The sequence below is a fragment of the Gopherus flavomarginatus genome, chromosome 9, assembly GCF_025201925.1.
Source record: "Gopherus flavomarginatus isolate rGopFla2 chromosome 9, rGopFla2.mat.asm, whole genome shotgun sequence".
NCBI lineage: Eukaryota > Metazoa > Chordata > Testudines > Testudinidae > Gopherus > Gopherus flavomarginatus.
Window position 1 is genome coordinate 79,209,484 of NC_066625.1, and position 21,718 is coordinate 79,231,201.

At 44.7% G+C, this 21,718-nt stretch overlaps 1 protein-coding gene across 2 annotated transcripts in view; it reads right to left on the minus strand.

Moving 5' to 3' along the window:
• AGBL1 (AGBL carboxypeptidase 1) overlaps positions 1 to 21,718 on the minus strand; it is a 385,324-nt gene that overhangs the window by 276,819 nt on the left and 86,787 nt on the right. For both annotated transcript variants that reach the window (XM_050967394.1, XM_050967395.1), the window contains exons 11-17: positions 20,303 to 20,901; positions 17,826 to 17,909; positions 16,055 to 16,141; positions 15,517 to 15,665; positions 11,646 to 11,733; positions 3,638 to 3,782; positions 606 to 759 (exon numbers count right to left, since the gene is read on the minus strand). In XM_050967394.1, coding sequence (XP_050823351.1) covers positions 606 to 759; positions 3,638 to 3,782; positions 11,646 to 11,733; positions 15,517 to 15,665; positions 16,055 to 16,141; positions 17,826 to 17,909; positions 20,303 to 20,901 — 1,306 coding nt within the window. The remainder of the gene's footprint in view (positions 1 to 605; positions 760 to 3,637; positions 3,783 to 11,645; positions 11,734 to 15,516; positions 15,666 to 16,054; positions 16,142 to 17,825; positions 17,910 to 20,302; positions 20,902 to 21,718) is intronic.

Genomic DNA, 21,718 nt, shown 5'->3' on the forward strand with positions numbered 1-21,718 from the left:
GGAATCCATAACTTTCACCAGCCCTAGAAAGGGAAGAAAGCAGAAAGGCAAATTTCTCTTCTCCAGTCCACATAGTAGTACTCAACGCTAATATTTTTGTGGTCCCTTTATGTATGGATCTAATGTTGATGTCAGTGGGATTCCCAAACATATATTACTGCACATAGCTGATAGGGTTCAAATTCAGAAACCAAAACCTCCATAGAATTGTATTGCTGGATATCTCAGTGATGTAAAGATCTACATGTCTGTTACACATTTCCTCCCCAAAAGATCCCAAAGCAATTTATGAAGTTCACAAATCTTACACAGGAATTCTTTCACCCACTGCAGCCACCTCTGGGGTGCAACATAGCAGCTTAAATATTTAATAATATGTAGCATGAAAACATTACTCCATGGGTTAGCACTGACAGTGAGGACGAATGCTGTGTCCAACTGAATCTAAGGTAAGCATCTGTGGAGACAGAGTAGAATTACAAGAGTTGGAATTTGGCTGAGAGACGTGCAGTTTATACCCCTCTTTCTTATGAAAAGTGACATAGGATCTCTTGAAGCCCACAAGTAGCCAATACCTTAGTTATAGATCTTAGGTCGGTACTTACGGAACTGCTCCAGGTCATCACTACTTTTAGACTCTGGCATAGCAGTGATGGTGAGCAGTGGGCATGGGTTTCCTCCCAGAGTCTGGCACAGTGTCTGCTGCCTGTAGTAGACCTTCTTGGGGTTCCTGGTTTCTTCCAGGATGTCAAGGTGGGACTGAGAAAGAAGCAAGGAACCAACTTTACAAATGAGCACATACTGGTTGAAAACTCATAATTTTTCGGTCTCAGGCATCTAAACTATGCCCTCACCTTAGAATCTGGGTGGTCATTTCCTCTGTTATTACCCACTCCTTTACCCTCTTTTTTCTTCTGTCAGTCAGAACTGTCTCCCTCAAGATGTTTGCTGTGAATGCCCTAATAAGTTCATTACAATATGAACACTTACCCCACAGGGAACGTGGCTAAAACCCAACAACTCAGTTCACACAGGACACCCAGCAGCCACCAGATGGTTACAGTTTTTGGTATCTACCAACCCAGCCTAAATTTCAGCCAGTGACCTAAAGACAAAAGACTCCAAATCTTATCTCCAGGCCTTTGATCCATCTGTTGATTGCACCCCAATCATCCAGTGTCTAGTTGAACAAATGCAGCTGGATACCTATGATGATCTACTTCATAAACAAATTTACTGTATAGAGTAAGTGCAATTATTATACCTATTTAAATTATCTTGCACAGATATAGAGGATTTGTTACAATCAATTTCTTATATGCTATGGTAACCAATGCATCTTAGTGGAACAATTGCTACCATAGACACCACACAACAGACTGTTGAATTATAGCTTCACATGCAAACATTTAACATATGAATTTTTTAAAAATGAATTACTCCTCATCAAGTACACTTGATTATTCCTGGTTGAAAAGCAACGCATTAGTGAGTGCATCCACTAAAAATGAAGTTCCTCTGTATATATGCTGTAAATGTGTCTGCAAATTATTAAAAATATATGGTATTATTAGAAATGTTCTCAAATCACTAACTCCACATAGAAGTTTATCATCTTCCCAAATGCCCTTGGATTACTAATCACATTTACTTTATTACTCGTCTGTAGGAAAAGACATATTTCACCCACAGACACATACTCTAAAATAAAACCTACTGGTGCACAGACCTGAGATAGAATTTGTTCATCATGCAAATTACAGTAGTATAATAATCTTCCAAAGGGAAATGTGCAAGTCCCATCACTCACGTCATTTTAAATTAGCTTGGTCAAAGTTTCTCTGGAGAATATATTGTAGGCAGCAATCCTACTCTGACCACCAGCTGGACATAATTATCAGCTCTTTTCCACCTCTAACACTCAATCTCCAAACCGTGAAGTCCTTCATTCAGTTTTAATTCTTTCAATCCTTGCTGAGGCAAAATTCTCATCCACTTCAAGGAGCATTTTACCTGAGTAAGCAGTGAGTAAGGAATGAGTAAACAGTTCAGGATTTAGCCCTGTGAATCTAAGAATAACAATATCCTTTCATCTCGCTTCTATTCATTCAGGCGAGATACTCAGGGATTCCCACAGGGTGCAAACTCTCAAAGCCTTGCATGCCCGCATACCAACAAAAGGAATCAATACATACTGAAATCATGACTAGGTACTGTACTTCAGTAATAAAGAATTCAGTAGGCCTCCCAGCCCTCAGTCTCCCAGTCCCCTGCTCTCCTGCTGGCTGCAGCACACACCTGCCTTTGTATTAACTGCTTAAGTATATGCCACGTCAACTTCTGGAACTCTCTCCGCGTTCCACATTAGCTCATGGAAGTAATTGGGTCCCAGGGGCCTGGTGCAGATAGGCTTGCACTCATGTTTTGGACAGCCAGGGCTTGACCTGAGAGATCGCAGGTACTGAATCCAGCTTTTCTGAACATCTGTAGTGGGATGCGAACCAGTCAACTACGTGTTGTGGTTTAGAATGAGAATGAACCTAACATGGACTACATTATCATGCTATTCACACACAGATACATGGCTTGTGTTACATAAGAAAGGAGGTTTTGTTTTCATTGATGATTTGCTTCTCCATTCTTGTTCAAGGGCAAAATGGCACATTTAATAAGGTTTGAACTTTAGAAATAGTCAACAGGGGGCACAAAATAGCTCCATCCATCCATCAATTGCCCATAGAAACAGGGATTGGGTAGAAGGCATTAATGGAAAGAGAATTAAAGGGGGAAGAGGCAGCCTGAATGTCCAGTATCTTCACTTTTGGAAAGGTTTCTCTCTCACGCTTAATGGTGAAGTGCAATGCTGCCTGAGATCCTCCATTTTCTCTCTTTATTCTTCTCTTCTTTAGAAGCCTCACTCGGGGCTGTCCCACCAGTATGGTTCAGAAGGTGAGCTGGATACAGCTTTCCCCAGACCTCTCAACACTATTCACCAACTTGCCAATGAAAGGCTCTAGGAAGCCATGTAAGTGAATCCCTCCCGCCCCAGAGGGCAAACATTAACATCCATTTCAATCCAGTTTTGGGACAGTAAAGTCTTATGCTTTGGGTTGGTTTGTTTTTCCATGCATACACTGGGAGCACAACTGGGGGTGTCTAACTGGGGCAGAGTGCACAGCCAACAGAGTAAATCTGAAACAGGCCCTGCACCTCAGTATTGTACAGTGCAGCTCTGCCAATAGCGAGTCATTACATGATGGCTGAAAAGGATTAGCCACATAGGAGAAGCAGTCAGCCTTTTCCTCCCAGCTTGCCATTAGCCCAGAGCAGCCCACACTCTAAGGATGGGATGCTGGACATGTTTGGGTTGGCTAGTAAATACTAAAAAAAATTTGGTCCTTAATGCAGCCTGCTCCATGCAGTTAACATTCATGGGTATCCTTCAACTTCTTCCTGATCTCCAGAGTGGTCAGGGACTGTTGTGGACAAGGCAATGAAAGCATTATGAAAAATAGCTAGCATCCGGTGAGCAGTGCTACAAAGGGTAACACATGTGCCATATAAAATACTACTCGTAATCAAGACCGCTCCCCTCCCTTGTTCCCATCAGTCTCCTCCTGGGACATGCCAACATTACCATCAGTGCAGAGTAAGTGTAGGGGTAATGGTAGGCCAGGTAGCAGACATCTTCCCCATGAGGGAACATGACGGTGAAGGTGAGCGTATAGTAGGATTTCCTTCGTGCGCCTCCTGCTGCGGCTGCACTACGGCGGTAATGGTTTCTAGAGGAAGAGAAAGAGGGGGAATAGATTGTAGTCAGCTTTTGGGTCCTCATCTTGTGTGCTCATGCAAGAACTGAACCATCGGAGAGATCTCATCCAACCTGAATGAGCTGTGGCGGAGCTCCAACCTCAACTGTGCATGGTGCAAACTCTAAGTGGGCCAAATTCAGATGCAGCTGACCCAGTTCTGTGACAGACTGAATGCAGTATGCAACACAGTGCCACTGAACAGTCTCCACCATACAGCTAAGGGCCATGTTACAGCAGGTAGGTGAGAGAGTGGAGGGAAGCAGCAGATATGGAGACACAGGGAACACAGTGACGGTTAGTGCCAGCATGCACAGCTGGATTCAAGCAAGTTACTTGGAATCCAACAGTCAGAGCGGGCCAGCGGGGAGCAGTGAGTTAGAGGCAGAGCAGCTGGTGGCAGCACTGGGCATAGTTTGACCCTACCAGTCCTGTGCCTTCAGGGCAGGGTTGCCTTGTGGGAAAATAATAGTTCATCTAGTGTGGGGAGGTGGAGCCAGCAGCGGATGGGGGGATGGGAAGAGGCTGTCTAAGAGTACTTGAAGATTTTGGACGAGTAGAAATTGTAGATGTTAGGGTCCAGTCAGTGCACTGTAAGAAAGGTAGAACTGGAACAGCACATAAAAGGATAGGGGGAAAGTGAGGTGAAGGGACATGGGCAAAATACTCCATATGCCATCAAAGGCTTAACTTCAGATTGAGCAGAGAAGGGAGCTGGGATTGAGAGGAGTTTCCTGAGGAAGCAGAGATGACCTCATGCAGACTTGCAACTCATCGGTCAGCCCAATCACCCCCACCAGATCCCTCCCTTTTAGTAACTAGAGCACCTGAGTCTTCAAGACTCCACAAATTTCCCTTCACATTTTCAGCACAACCTCCCTTGCAGGGGATTAACTCTAATAAAGATGTGGCTTCTGGATGAGAAGGAACATTTTCCTGCAGCACAGATGAAGAGCCAATTCATGCACTTTAGAGAGAAATATCATGGTAAATTGCACCCAGAAGTATATTTCAAACAATATTTTTCCCACATTGCACCAATTATGCTGTTGCCAAACCTTCTGATTCTGAAAGACTGTGAGGCTTTTTGACAAATGTTATCATCAATGTTGCATTAAAATGCAAAATAGTGGAGGAGAGCAAAAGATGCAAATTTAGCTCCTGAAATTTACAATACCAGTTTAGTTTTCTGTTGTTTTTATTCAAAGAGGTGAAGAGAGGAGATAATTATTCTTCTCAAATCCTCCAGAACAATCAGCTCTTCGTCACAAGAAACACACAGCACAAGCGCACGTTTCCTTTCAAAGCATGTGAATTTAGTAGTTACGAACACGTGAGGTGAATGGCACTGGCTGGAGCAAGGAATCACACAGGCAGCATTCCTGCCTTCCTGGCACAGTGAAAAGGCAATGATTTAATGCTCAGCTGATGCCCACACCCATACATTTCTCTCTGTTATTTGCAAACAAAAAACAGGAAATAAATAATTTTAAACTTAGAGTGAAATCTTGACTCAGTTCCAAGTCAATGGATTTGATTTCAGTGAGGCCAAGACTTCACCCCCATTTTCTTAAAAATCAAGACAACATATCACCTTCTCTTCCAGTGAATCTGGATAATGGGGGGCCGGGGTCAGGAGCCATCTCTTGTGTGATTTACATGGATAGGATGTATCCTCCAGATCTCTATTCTATTCATTTTTACTTTTACGGTCACAATAACCTCAGACTCAAGATGCTGTCACAAGCCCTGAGATTTTCTGAGACAGTCCTGAGACATCTCCTGTAGGTCACTGGTGAGAGGTGAGATGGGTGTGGCATGCTGGGTGCTATCCAGTATTCTGCCATACAGTTCTGCCAATGCATTTCCAGTCTGAAGCTAACGCTGCAGTCCTGAGTTTCCCCTCCACCAACTCCCATAGCTCTACCAATGCAGGTCAGTCTTGACCTATTAGTATCCTATTAGTCCATCACCACCACACAGCTCTGACACTAGTGAAATCCTGGCATTCAGCTATTCCAGTTCTGACTACCCTCAGGGCTGATCTGCAGCACTCGCTCCTATATCAGCAAAGGGCATCCCCTGAACAGGGATTTCTAATCCGTCCTCTTTCAAATCACTTCTCAAAACTCATCTCTACTCCAGTGCCTACAGCAAACAACCTAGCGACAATGGCAAGTCTACATGGCTAGTGACCCCCGGGGGTTTTATTCATCATTACTGATTCATAAAAAAAAGTAACCTAGGCATGTAGCTTGCTGACACATCCCTGTGTTCCTATAGCTGATAGCCATGGCTTCCTGCACACCCACCTGTTATGTCCTGGCCTTACTTAGCTTGTAAATACTTTGGGGTTAGAACGGTCTTTCTCTGCATAATTGTACAGAACCCAGGACAATCCTGGTTGGGGTCCCTGAACACTGCTAGAATACAAACAATAAATAATAATCTTACTAAATTATGCCAAAATATGATGTGATATTACGATGAGTCATGTGACAAGTCCACTAAATATATTTTCACATTTGATCTGTGCAATCCCCCGAGGTGGAAAAGATCACTCATTCACCTACAGCAACCTCTGGTCCCCGCAACCTCATTTATCTTCTCTTCCCAAAATGTGCCCAAAGCTCTGCACTCTTTCCAGAAGCTAAGCAACTGGTTCTTAGAAAGGATACACAAGACCCAGTGATGGCTTTATCAGCATGAAAGCTACATCTGCTGTCCCTTTGAGTCACTTTATAATAGTCAAATCATAAAGCTTGCTGCTGTCCTTCAAATCTACTGTGTACCAAGCAGTTTACCTCTAACAGCAGCTACTGCAAGTTAATTAACAATTATAATAATACTTATCACTTACTGTGTAAAGCACTTGTCATGTTCAAAGCCCTTTGCCAACATTAGCTAATAAAACCGCACAAACTCCTTATCTGCTAGCATTCTTTGGGAACCTACAAGGTAAAGAAATCAGAATAATTTCCTCATATTACAAGAGAGGTGAAGAGACTTGTCCAAAGCCATGGAGTGAATCAGCAGCAGAGCTGAGATAAGAACTTAGGAGTTCAAAGGCTCCAAGCCAGGCAGTAGCCTGTGACTCACTCAAATGGGCTTTTGACACCCTTAACCACCTGCAGCATTTGACCAATAGCACTGCTGGCAAGGGGAAAAGTGACAAATGGAATACGGTGGGGTATCAGCTTAGACTAAAGTAGTAGAGGAAAATTCATATATATCGTAACTTTAGACCCACTGGAAATGGGGCCTAATATAAAGATGAAATATTTACCCTTTCTCTATTCTGTCCCTCCCCAAAGGACCCCCTTTGTCCTGCTACCTTTTAACCCCATTGGGATCTAACCATGTTTTTCTCCCCACGTGAACGTATTCTTAGGCTTCTAGTGTGGCAGGTGTATGTGACACACACTCTTTTAGCAAACGCAGGAAACAGAGGGTGCCTGAGTCTATATGGTAGGGTATGGTGGAAAAAACTAACAAAAACCAGACAGCAGGAGATGGCTGGTATTATTGGGTCTGGTAAATGGTGGCTGGACGGAACACAATGCAGTGGAGTTCCCTTTCCAAGGACCAGACCCTGTGTGGGTGTTCTAATTTTTGAGTCTCTACTTCGAATCTGTTGAAAGCAGCAGTGCCCCCTAGTGACTGAAAGGAACCATTCTTGTGGTCAAATGGCTAGTAGGGCCCATGCCCACCTACCACCGCATCAATGTCTTAACTTTGGCTAGCCAAGACCACCCTTAGGACTGAAAGGGGAGAGGCCATTCCATACCATACTTAAGCATTGACTTCTCTCCTGGAAACTAACAAGACCAGGTAGCACTGACTGTGATGGTAATTTTTATAGTGCGAACACAGGGTCCCTGGAAAGAGAGGTGAAACTCTTTCTCTGACATCACAAAGGTCCCCAAAACACCTACCAGATGGGAATGAATAAGTGATTAGTGACCCAGGCAGGACTCCAACTGGTGGGCTAGAGACAAACTGCTTCATACCCCATTACCAACCCTCTGAGGCATCTGACGCCCAGAAAAGTTGCAGTTTAAACAATGAGCTGAAAACAAACTCTGGAACTGAATGCCCAAGTGCATTCTTACCAATTCAATATGCTGACATTTTCTTTAAATAATTTGCTGGAAAGGAATATTATTTTGTGTGTTAACATAAACAGCTGCCAAGACGACAAGTGAATTAGACAATCTTATAATAACTGTGACTATTCATCATGGGTGTATCCTGGCACTTCACCCAAGGAAGCAATAAAACAGAGCAGCCGTGTCACGGAGATTCCTTTTGACAGCTGAGTTGCTAATATTCTCCATAACATAAAATCTCTCTCAAGAGATGTATGGGAAAGGTATATAATGTCAGAGCGGTGCTACAACATCCATCTTCATGAGTGAGCTCTCCCATCTCCCCTCACCAGTGAAGATGAATGTCAGGAGAGATCAGCTGTCATGTATTACACAGACAACCTATGTATGCGCCTCTCCTCCCGCTGTCCTTCAGCTCAGAGGCTGCTTTAGATCTGAGCTGTGGAAGATGAGAAATGATGGGAATTTGTGGGTGAGTGGGCATGTTAACCACACTGAGTTTCCCCTTACTTGTGCATTCAAGGTCTGGGGTCACAGTTAACCTTCCTCCAGGCAAAGAGAGTTGGTTGAGGCTTCCTCCAGAACCCATCACCAGCATAAGCAAAGCGCTGGGGGAGGATACAAGGTTCTTCCACCAAAACACACTGAGCATGCTGTCTTCACAGTGCTCCCATCTTCAACCGGCTTGGGGAACCACAGACTCTGAATACTCCTAGATATAACTATTTGCTGCCTACAGACTGAAATACTACAAGCTCCAATGATTGGGGAGTTGCTCTGTCATTGGTGAAAGAACAAGAGGTGTGTGTTAACCCAGAAAGAACAATAGATTGATAGATGGCTATATAAAAATATATTGACGTATAACTGAATGTACAATTGAAAGACACTGCATACTCCAAAACAAAACAATCTATGCTAATGTCTCCACCGTATCCCAGTCCAGGATATGATTAAGAATTTAATTGCACATTCATGGCCTAACTTTACCAGTCAGCTTTTATTGAATCTCCACACAATAACTGCCTTGTTCATGACATTAGGAGCCATTACTATCAGAATCAGCATGTAAGCATTGCATGTCCTGCATCTGCTGGTGCCTATTCTGCCTGCACCCATGAGCACACGCACAGAAGCCAAAGGCTACAGGATTAGTGCAGCATCTAACACAATGGGGCCCCCACTCTTGGTTGGCCCTTAGTCACTACCATAGAAAACACGATTACTAATAAAAATGAAGGTATGTGGGGGCCAGCTGTCCAACAGTAGCACATAAGCTTCTGAGGGGACAGTGTCAGGAGGAGTAGGGTTAGCTGGACAAAGATGAGTGTGGGGACATTATTTGGGCAAGGTAAATGGTTATTTGAGTTGTTACTGACAAGGCACCCATTAGAGGTAAGAGAACCATGACCCTTGATCCCCAAGTGAGCTTTATTTAGGGAGTTGGGGTTTGTTTTCACAGAGAACTGGAAGGTTTTTTTTACTGCTGTCATGACATAAGTTTGGGGCTCTGTGTTTCTCCTGCAAGGTGATAATATCACAGTAAATGCACCCGGCAGTGTTTGGATTGATTGTGATGTCGCGCATGCGAGTGAGAACAATGATGTTTAATCCTCTAGGCCAAATGTACAAACAACAGCAAAAAGCCAAACAAAACCCAGTTTATTTTGCAAGGAGAAATGCATTAATTCTACCTGGGGTTCTACAAGCCCCTAAACCACATGGCCATGTGTGGATGAGATTGCCCTTTGCTGTGACACATGTGGTCCATCAGCAGAGAGTGAAATGGAACACAGGTTCATTGGAACAAGTGGAACTTCATTAAACCCCGTGCACTGCTCTGTCCATGTGACTGAATTCCTTCCAGCCTAACTCCCTGCATTCCTGGTTTCCCATCAATAACAGTCCCTCTAGGGAACATGGGCCCTCTTCCTCCAGTTCTACTGATCATGATACATCTTCCCTATTATACAAACATTTTAATATAAACATTAAAAAGCAATAATTGATGCCCAGACCACCACCCCATGTCCCTTTGTCCAGAGGTTGCTATAGGGTTGCCAATTTCAATTGGACGTACTCCTGGTGGTTTCATCACATGATATGATATTTAATTAAAGTTTAATCTTTAATTCCTGGAGTCCCCAGGACAATCCTGGAGGGTTGACAACTCTAGGTTGCTAGCCCATTGCAGAGTTGGAGTCTTATCTTTACCATAGACTCAACTGGTTACACAGTCTTTAAGATCGCCTGGTCTCCTCAACGGATGACCACAATGGGAGTGACTTATCCCTGTCTCCCTATCTAGAAAACCATCTCTCTGTGGAGTCTCCTTCCTTCGTGTAGGGTTGGCCTCTGGATGGTTCTCTGTCTCTCTCTTCGGTGACTCTCTGTAGGTTCTATCTAGATTTTGTGTCTGCTCGCTCGTTAAGTGTCCCCTGGCCCTTCAGATCACTTCTTTCTTGCATAATCACCTCATATGAGTTGGGTGCCAGTGCAACCCTCACTGCACCTTTAGTCTACTCCTTCTGGAGACTCTCTAAAGGCTGGATCCCCACAGGATTACCTGTCTTCAAGGCAGGTAGGTCCTTGGTTGACCTGTTGTAATCTAGGGCCTGCTTTCTCTGATTCAGAGGGGTAGCGGTGTTAGTCTGGGTCTGCAAAAGCAGCAAAGAATCCTGTGGCACTTTATAGACTAACAGACGTTTTGGAGCAAGAGCTTTCGTGGGTGAATACCCACTTCGTCAGATGCATGACTAACATCTGTTAGTCTACAAAGTGCCACAGGATTCTTTGCTGCTTTCTCTGATTGTTGGCCCTGTTTTTATTACCGATGAAGCAGAGTGTGAAGGCAATGCCACAGACCCAGTGAGCATGGCTCAGGGTGCAGACGTGTCTGCCACCTTCAGGTAGAACTCCAAATTCACAGGTGAAGTGAGCAAAGCCACTCCCTGCTCAGGCCTTCACTGTCTGCCTTGGGATCATTTTCATATGCCATCCTACTCTGGGAAAACTAATTTCCCTCTCATGCCAACACAGCACCAGGTGGTCACTGGGGCCAAGGTTAGCAGGTACAACTCATGCAGGTCTGTACTTGCTCAAGACAGGACTGAGTTTCACCCATATATTACATTAATTTCTGGAGAAAATGTGGCAGTGATGGGAGAAGTAGAGCAGGGAGCTCTGTCCTCTGTGCTGACCACCACCCTGAAACATCCAGATGAATCCATCTGAAATCACAGCTCACCCTTTGGTAAGGAGAATGGGTGACTAAAACCCTGTTAACCCTGTGCGTGCTGCATTCAATTTGGCTCACCAATGATACAAGTTGGGGATGGAAACAAAAAACAGGTAGGCTGCCCAGTCCACCTCTCTGCCAATCACTGGAGTAGGGCCTTAAAACTATTTGGGTACCACTCCTTTGTGCTTCTGTGTACACATGAAGAGGGCTTCATGTTGTCACCATGGGGTTCCCCCCTTCTCCCTTCTCTACTACCACTTTACTCCAGAAGAGAGAATTCTGCATGCATCCTCTCTCTCCCCTGCATACCAACTAACAGGGTCTCGCTCACATCCAATCCCTGCTGTCGGAGTGCAGAATGCAGCAGGCTGGCATAAATTTATTGTGTGAGAGAAATGGGGCACTGGCAGCTGAAAGTTAATGACATGAATACGGTTAGCAGGAGGGGAAGGGAAGCCAAAAGGAATGCACCAACGAAACACTTACTTGTAGTAACAGATATCAGAGCCCACCCGAATCCAGTGAGGCCTGCCTTGGAGAGTTTCCTTCACTGAATACATGACTGGCTGCATGCCTACATAAAACAAAGGTAGTTTCAGGTGATATGACTTCCTTTGCATGAACATGCATGCTCTTTGCAGCTCTTTTACCAAGAGCAGATACACTTATTCCCCATCCTACACTTGATTTCAAAGCAGCCAACTCTCTATAGAAAGTTATGGAAAGGGGAAGCTACAGGGAAATGAGTAGTAAACGGACCAGCCCTACTGGCTTTTCCAAGGTGAGAGATTCTAAGCAACTCTGCTTATGCAGGGACTGAGGAAAGGAAAGAGGAGGAAAAGAAGAACATAAGAATCAGTACACTGGACAGACCAATGGTCTGGTTAGACAACTATCCTGTCCCCTGTCCCACTGTAATACATCAATAGTCAGTCTAGTAGTCTGGAAACCTACCTCCTGCCATAATGGAAGCAACCAATGGATGCTGCATCTAGCTTAATACTTTTTGCTAATCTCAGCTACTATTGGATGCTTCATAAGAAGGTATTAAACCTCCCATAAGAACATACAGAGCTGGATGCCCTAAAAATGCTTGTAACAATAATATCCCTCATTGGACTGTATGATATCAGGGAGGCAACTTCTTCTTGACCTGCACCATGTTATCACCTTATGCCCTGAAGAGAAACTATGCAAACATTATTCACAGTTGCATGAGTCCAGCTCCTTTGCAGGAATTTTTATCCACTGAGACATGGGTATACAATTTATTTGCTCTCGTTCTACATTTAGGGCAAGCTTTTTGTCCTCATCTTTGACAATCTCCATAGCACCTTCCCCATCTATTTCTTTCCCTTCCTCTCTTTCTGCTGCCTTTGTCTCCTTCATCCAGTCCAATTTAGTGCCTTTCTCTAGGCTGCTCGTTACATCTAGTCCATGATTCCGATGTGTGTTAATATCTAAGATATACAGGATACTCCTTGGTGTCATTAATGCGGGGGGATTAGTTGCATCACACTAAAAAAAGGGTTATAAAATCACAGCATTTTGCCTTCTCCCTTTGGATTTCTTTGGTGTAACTCATCAGCACTTAAACAGCTGTGGAGTACATCTCTGAGCAGACACAGGATTGTCCTATACCTCAACAGGAAGGTAACATGGAAAGAACTTAAAATACAAACTCAGTCACATCACGGATTAACCTTTCAATTTTTGCTTCATGTATCTACGTGGGAGCTGGAACAATTTTTACAGTGGGGGTGCTGAGAGTCATTGAACTAAACTGTAAACCCTGCATATAATGGAAACCACTTCAAGCCAGGGGGTGCTGCAGCACCCTCAGCACCCCTAATTCCAGCATCTATATGTATCCATGCAGTGCTTCTGCACAGACCAGCTAACAGGGGACACCATGGTGAATCATGAGAGATATATACCTATCCCGAAGACTGGCCTTTCAGAGACAATGAGGACATGAGGCACCAGAACTACAACTCCCATGAGGCACCACAGCAAGACAGTTTAATATTAAACTATCTCCAAACAAAACTTTACAATTCACTTAGACAAACCAAAATATTTTGTTTCCGTTTCCTCAATGGAAAAGTCTAGTTTTTGGCAACACTGTTCAGTTTTTTGACAAAAATTCAACATTTTCTATGGGGAAAGAAATCCATGTTCTTACCCGCTCTGCTGCCGACTACAACTGCTCCTTAAGATGTGCTTTCACTGATTTGAAAATTACACAGCACCATCTACCTGACAGGGAGATCAGAAGGACAGCCACAGTACACAGCCAACCCATGTTATAGCACATTGTCACCCATGCCACTTTTGCACAGGAGCAAGACTTGAAACTTCCAGCTCAGTGAGGTGAACAGTAGCACTGGTAAGTGCATGGAGCAGCAAGTAGCATATTTTCTCATATGTGGAAGTCAATGTCATGCGCGCTGCTAACAGCGCTATGGGCCTCACTCCATTCAGATAGCTAGAGTTTCAATGCATTTTCAATGCATCAGAAGCAACCAACAAGAATTTCCCCAACATGTAGTCACACAGAGACCACACAATAGCTGGCCCTGGGGCTAGCCTCCTAACACAGGATATTATTTTCACATTTTTCTTTCAAACATATTTTAACTGCACATTTTAAAATTTGATTCCTGTCCACTGAAAGCTCACAAAAATGAGGGACTAATAAGTGCTGGCTATGCTCAGAGAAGCAGATGCTGGAGAACCTTCCACCAGTAAGGGCCTGAGTCTACCCTACTGAAGCTACTGCACAGAGTATATCATTAAGAGATACTCTATAGGTTTCAAGAGGTACCATATCAGCCTCTGACATCCTCTTTGCCCCTCCTCCTCAGTGTACTTCACTCTTAGGCCATTGAGAGGATTACCCAGTCATGCCAAACTGTTTGGTGATTCAGGAAAGTAGAATAGCACAATACAAATTCATTTTCATTTGTGAGTTATTTCAGTACTTGAACTCTGGTCCTTAGGGCAAATGATTTATAATGAACTGCACCACTCAGCAAGCAACTGTAACAGCAAGCCATTCTCAGGGCAGGTCTACACCTAAAAGGCTGCATCGGTGCTGCTGTAGCACGTTAATAAAGACGCTCCATGCCAACAGGAAACCTCTCCTGTCGGCATAGTTAATCCACCTCCACAAGAGGCAGTAGCTATGCCAGCAGGAGAAGCTCTGGTCATTATAGGTCGGTAAAACTATGTCCCTCAGGGGTGTGCATTTTTCACACCTCTGAGCAACGTAGCTATACCAAAGTAATGCTGTAGTGTAGACCTGCCCTAAGTCCCTTTGCTATTTGTTGTGAGTACACTGCTCCTGAAGTAGTTCCCTTGTTGATTTGTGCAGATGTAACTACACAGCTATAAAGGGAAGTAGTGTTTGACATTGTGCACTTATTAAACATTCTGGGCCAGATCCTCAGCTGGTGTAAATTAACATAGCTTCATGGAAAGCAATGGTTGGCGCTAATGCCAAACTATGCCAGCTGAGGATTCGACACACAGTCTGAATGTAAAATAAACAATTTCTCTTCTAAAATGGGCATTGAAAGTTCTGATTTGCCTGCCTGTTTTATGGCATCACATCCTTCCTGAACCACAGACTGCAACTGAAGCTCAAAAATAGAGACAGAATCTTTTATTATTAATGTTGGCAGAAACCTCAGAAGGTCTGGATGTGGATTTTAATTTCTCAGTAAGCCTCCTAAACTGTGGATGTTTATTTGAAGATTAGCCAAATGTATTCAAACCTTATGAGATTTCTCCACTTCTTCACTACTCGTTCAGTCCAAATTGATCCTCCTCCTTTCCCCCACAGTCCCATTTTTAAATATCCCAGTCTCCAAACTCCTACTCTTCAATTCCAAATCCCTCCTCCCATTCCTGTGTGCCCTTGAGGAGACAGAGAGAACACCTTTTGAGGCCTTGTAGTGACCCCTTCTGGCTGATTTCAAAGCAGCTGCTGTGCACCAAAGAGGGACCCCACCCAGCTCTACTAATTCAGAAGGTGGACCTAACAGTAGAGGATGAGATGACAGGATACCTTAGCTGCTAGGAAATTGGTAGTACGAGTGGAGGGTGGGAATGGAACCCATATTAATTATGCAGATGGGAAGGAGAGAAAGTAAGAGAAGTAAGAAGGTATTGCACTCTGAAAGCCCCCAGGTTCACACCCCTGCTTCATGGTTCAGAAGGCACCTTATGACTAAGTAAGCAAGCCATGACCTATGGGACTCTAACAGACACAAGAAGGTTGAAGCCCCCATGGAATCAATAGTGTAGTCCTTTGCATTGCCCAGTGAATCCCAGCCCACCCGAAGGCTCATACCGTAATTAAACTGGCTGTTGACCTTCTCGCAGTTGATGATGTTAAAGCGGTAGGGAATGGCTGGCTTCATGGCGCTGACCTCAAAGTAAAACCACTGGTGGTGCTGGACGGTGTTCACATCGGTGTTCATAATCAAATCATACTCAAATCTGGAGAGCAAGGCATGAGATGGTGTCACCTTGGGCCAGGCAGATTGACAGGGTGGGATATAACAAACCCACGGCTGCAGCTGCCTCATACAAACACTACAGCTGTCAGCCACTGGCGACAATGGCAGGGGGAGCCACAGGATGCCATCAAAGCCAATACTAGCCGAGCGTGCCATCGCACTCGTGTCCTACCCTAGCACAGTGTCATGTTTTTTCATGCCTTGGTTTCTCCCTTCCTTTAACTTCACACCACCTAACACCTGTGATTCATAAGCTCTGCTCCCCTTGCTGACCATTCTAAAGTCCACGGTGCTTCACCTTTTTACACAGTAGACATCACAAGTGTGGCCGGATAGGACATAGCCACTGCTGAGACCTAAGCTACTTACTTGCGCACTTGGATGGCTTTGCGGAGGTTTCCTGATTCAAACTTGGAGAAGAATCTCAGGCAGTCTGGAGCATCTGTGCTTGAGAGGCTGGAGCAAAACACAGAAATATGTCTACTACCAAAAATTACCTTAAGGAAGAGTAACCACTCCAATATAATTTATATAGTGATTTAGACTTACAAACAGAAGGCATTTAAGAGCAGCTATGGCCCAGCCATCCAGCTCAAAGCAGCAGCCTTTATGGGGTAATTCTAAATCCCACTTTCTCCTCCCTCTCGATTTTCCTATCTCCAGGAACAGATCCATATACTCCTCAATCTCAGTTAGGTTCTTTGTTCCAATCATCTTTCCCATTTATTTATTCCACGGGTTTATTATCCTTTGTGTGAAGTGACTCTGGCCAAGTTCTCCATTTACTCCTCCCATTTTTACCTTTTGCCCCCCTAAATTTTGGAGCCTTTAAATTCACCTTGAGCAATTTTAAAATTTTCTCTCCTCCTTCTTCAAACCCCCGCCAGGTCACCTCAAACTCTCCTGTGTCCTGTGTTCCTAAGAGGACAATCTCAGACCCATTAACCCTTTCCTCAGAATGTACTTGCTTCAGATTTGAGATCCTCTCCATTGCCTTGTGCTGTCTCTTCTCAAGGACAATAATGATTTGCCAGGAAATGGTGCCCAGCCTGGGTCAGAGTACCCAAGATGGGTCTCACAGCTGCATTACTGCACAGCATCATAGTACCACCCCTTTTAGTTTTAGGTTCCATTGCTCTGCTAAAACCACCCAGTATCTGGTTTTCTTTTCCTACTGCTGCTGTGCACTGGGCTGGTGGTTTCAGGGACCCTTCCACAATAGCTTGCAGATCCTTTCCCTCCACTATGTGCTGAGAGACACTGGGAAGGGGTGTTTACCTCACACTTGCCCCCAAAAAAGTTAATGTGGATAGAATAGGGGGCTAATTAACCCAACAAGTAACAGCTGAGGGGAATCAGGTGGCTAACTAATCCCCTGAGGGAAGGAGGGCGCCAAGCCGAAAGGGAACAAGCTGGGCTGGGATTTATAAACACAGGAAATTGGAAGCTGAGGTGGCTGCTGAGAAATAAGTTACTGTCATTCCCTGGGAAGAGTGTTTGAAGGCTGAAGAAAAATGTAGCTTGTATTTGCTCCCTGGGAGGAGGGAATGGTGACAAACCTCAGGGGAGGTGGAGTGCCAGATGGTAAGGAAAGGGCTCAGGGAAAGACAGCAAGGTCCAAGAAGGAGCAGACCTTGACTTCTGGCTAGAGGGCCCCTGAGCCAGAACCCAGAGTAGAGGGCAGGCCCAGGTTTCCCTGCCAGCCACTGAGGGAGTGAATGGGAAGGTCAGGATGCCTAGGATGGCCGAAGGAAGACTTTGGTACTCTGGAAGGGGAAAATGCGTATTGTAACGTGGCCAGAGGGCTGAGTCACGAAGAGGCAGCAGCAGTTCACTGAGCAAGGGGAGAGCTGCTGCAGACCTAGTAAGAGAGGCAGAGAAACAGCATGCAACTGCAAGAAGGGGCATCGACCTCGCAGTGCTAATCCCCAGAATGGCCATGAGTAGGTGCCATCCTGGCCGTGAGTGGCGCACCTTGTCACAAAACCTTGTTCCTCACACTAGATCCTATCTACCAGTCTTATGTTTTGTACATTTGTCAAAGTTGAATCAAATGCACCATCTGTTGGCCTAGTCACCTAATCTATTACTGATAGTAACAGTAGTGCCCTCAGTCACATACACTACAAGGAAGACTTACCTGCGCCCATCTAAATCAAAGACAATTCTGTCTATCACATCACCTGGCTCGATTAGACGACGAACATCCTCAAATATTTTGGCCCTGGAAAAGAAAAAAAAATTGTGAGTCTGTCTGCAGCCATAGGCAGACACATACCTCTGTCTTGGAGGATCCTTGCTGAGGAAGTGAACTGAGGCTTATGATATTCTTTCCAGGGAGTTGGGAAGAATTATACACCTGTTCTAACTAAACAAAAATATCCCTTAGCACTTTTTGCCGTTCACCAGTTTGGCTTTTGCATGACTGGAAGACACCTTTAGAGCTAAATGACTTGTCATTCACATTCTGTAGGATTTATCTCCATTTCTTCTCATTCAGTCTCAGTGAATGAGTCATGTACACCTAGCAATGAAGAATTTGTCACAAGGAATCAGACTATTGGTCTATCTATTACAGACTCCTGGCACCAACAGTGGTGAATGAGCCCATCCAATCCCCCCAGTAATGACCAGTTGTATGATGCCATATGTGTTCTCGAGATTTCCTTCCTGACCTTTGCAGTAATCAACGTAAACACTGAAGCATGACATGATTATCCCTGTCTTCACTGTATAGTTACATATGTTATTATGGTCATAAAAGCGGGACTTTTAGAACATTAGTGCAGGGAAGAGGTGAGAGAATGATGGCCTCTGTGAATAAGATTCCAGGCATTTAGCTGCAACAGGAAGAGTTCCCATCCCTATAGAGCATAGAGGTTCAAAATAGCTCAGAAACTTGTGGCCTTGGTAAATGCCATGTTATTAGTATCATTCAGTCCTAGAGTTTAGTTCAAGAGACATCAGAATCACCCAGCCTGTTTGTGGTCTGGTAGGCATTGCTTGTGCTACTAAGAACAAATGCCCTCTAAAGGAATTGCAGAGGGACATGCATGGGGCAGGACAGGGGAGGGTAGTCCTAAGAAGAATCCTCTCTGCCAACACAGTACCCCCCACACTCCAACACACAATGTATCCTCCTCAGTTGAACCAAGAACATAAGAATGGCCCTACTGGGTCAGACCAAAGGTCCATCTAGCCCAATATCTTGTCTTCCGACAGTGGGCAGTGCCAGGTGCCCCAAAGGGAATGAACAGAACAGGTAATCATCAAGTGATCCATCCCCTGTCGCTTATTCCCAGTTTCTGGCAAACAGAGGCTAGGGACACCATTCCTTACCCATCCTGGATAATAGCCATTGATGGATCTATCCTCCATGAATTTATCTAGTTCTTTTTGAACCCTGTTATGGTCTTGGCCTTCACAACATCCTCTGGCAAAGAGTTCCACAGGTTGACTATGTTGTGTGAAGAAATATTTCCTTTTATTTGTTTGAAACCTGCTTCCTATTAATTTCATTTGGTGACCCTTAGTTCTTGTGTTATGAGAAGTAATAAACACTTCCTTATCTACTGCAACCCTTTGGAGTTTAAAAAGCATGGCCCCTTTAAATCTTTTTCCTAGGGGGGGAGAGGAAGCAGTAAAAAAAGGAGGGAAACTTGGGGGTGTGGCTCCGGTGCTTTGGGGGAGAGAAGGGCTGCAGCCCACAGGTCCTCACAAAGTGAAGCAGCAAAGAACCTGCCTGAAGCCTGGGAAGAACAGGGTGGCGGATCGGGAACCCCCAAGGACAGAAGCCAGGAGGAGCTGGCTCAATATCTGTCCTTCCAGACTGTGCTACCACTGGGCCTGTGGGATCTTGGTTTGAATGCAGCCCTGTTCTACTGCTCCCCGTATATTTCCCCTTGTTGTTTTTCTCCTCTCATCCCTTCGTAAATAAATATCTCCCTTTATTATATCCATTGTACTTTTCCTGTGGGTAGGTGTGTTCACTCTGGGGGGTTGGAACAGGTGCCCCTGGGGTGGAAGGAATTTTTCCTGCTGCATTCCTGCGCGTGCCTTCTCTTGGTCAGAGCTGCCTGCAGAGCAGACTCAATCTTGGCCATGAGGGCGCTAAAGTTACACGACTTTCTTACAATGTAAATGAGGTAAGAGCATTAATGTTAATTGCCAGGTGCACAATGCCTTCCATGGGAGGATCCCAACACACTTCACAATTATTTAATTGCTTTAGCAGGGGAGGCAGAGAAGTATTTATTCACTTTTACCTTCCAGATAAGGAAAGTGGAGAGGTGACATGACTTGGCCACTGGCAGAGGCAGGAATTAGGCCTCCTAATTCCCCATCTGTGCCAAGAAAATCTTAGATGCCAGTGTCTTCAACCTCAAGAGAAAAATCTGAATAGTATAAGCCTATAGCTCAGTTTCCCTTCTTGTAATAATTCATTGTGTAGGTCTCTGTGAGGACTGCAGAGACCTATGAAACTTGACAAGAAGTGATGATCAACACCCATCAAAAGCAAGGCAGTAAGACATGAGAGTACCCAGTACGACAAGAAGTGAGTCCCTATTTGCCCAGCTGCGGACAGTTACCTCTGGGATGATAATAAAGCAGAATCACCTTTGAACTCCATATTTCCGCTCCAGCAGGGACTGGTAATAAGGAGGGGGCTGGTGGCCCCAAAAATCAGGGAACGCCAAGACCCTATAATCCGGAATGGACTTGGTGCTTCCAGCCCTGGCCATGTAGAAGTGGGGTCTATGGAATGGGATATCCCCTTGGTGTCTCTCCAGAAGCTTTGTCATTGTATTGGAGGCTCCCACTCCACACACGGGGCTGGGACCGAAGCAGCTGGGACAGTGAGTGTGAAATGTTCTTGTGCGCCAAGAGGCTTCTTTTAGGGGAGGATGCAGAGTGGGTGCATGGCTCCTGCATAGATCTTCTCTTTCACCAAGAGCATCTGCATCTTGGACAGATTCTCCCATCACTTGCTTTTCAAGGGCTGGAGCCCCAGTGCATTTATCCTTCTTTGCCCAGCTCTGCATTGGAGTCTTGAATGCCATTTCCTCTGGTTCTGGCCCCATGGCACTTTGGTCCCTGTGTCTGCAATGCTGCTGCTTCATGAAAGCAGCATTTGGAATGACTAGGAGGTGAGTGCCTGGCAGGCTCCCAGGCATATCCTCAGAGCCCTTCTCATCTTCAGATCCTGTTTCCAGCTCCTTTAGATTTAAAGAATAAAAGAAAGAAAAGAAATAAAGACAGATTGTGTCTCCTTCCAGAAGGAAATAGAAGAAAGAAAAGGGAAAACATTTAATTTACAGGCCTCTTAAAAATCTGCTCGCCTCAGTGACCCAAAGAGATAGAAACCCACAACCCACCTGCCAGCATTCCTATTCCCGCAAGCTGATCTCTCATCAGTTCCAAGGAGCTAAACAAGGTCAGGCTGGATCAGCTGCTGGCTGGGTAACCTCCAAGCAAAACCTAAAGCGTTACAGGAAATTGCATGAGACAAAGTGATGTGCTTCTCTTTGAACTGATGCTCCAGCATGATGCAATGGGGCGAGTCTGCCAGGCAAAGTTCCGCCATTCCTAAGTACAGGACTGCAATGTTAATCCGAGTTCCTGGCCACTTGCAGTCATTACAAATACCACTGCATTTTGTATGATAGGAGAAGCATGAACCCTGGTGTCTTGTTTAAATTTGAAAAATTATATTCTGCCTCCCTAAATTCCTCTGCCTCTAGTACTCAGTACAATATTCTTCTTCACTTCCTGTCCCAAACTGTTAAACAGCTGGGTTGATCTATCCCAGAACTGTCTGAATTTTAAGCAGTGGCAATGTAAGCTTCCCCATCACTGTGCTTCAACCCTGATCTTGACTAACCAGCACTAGGGTAGATAAACCAGTTTAATCTCCATGTTCCATTTGGTTCTTTGCATCTCCGTTGAAACTGCCAACAAGGATACAACTTAATGTCCATTTTTAGTGGATGTGGATTTTTTCTCAAGTGGATATTTAATTATTTAGCCACTTGC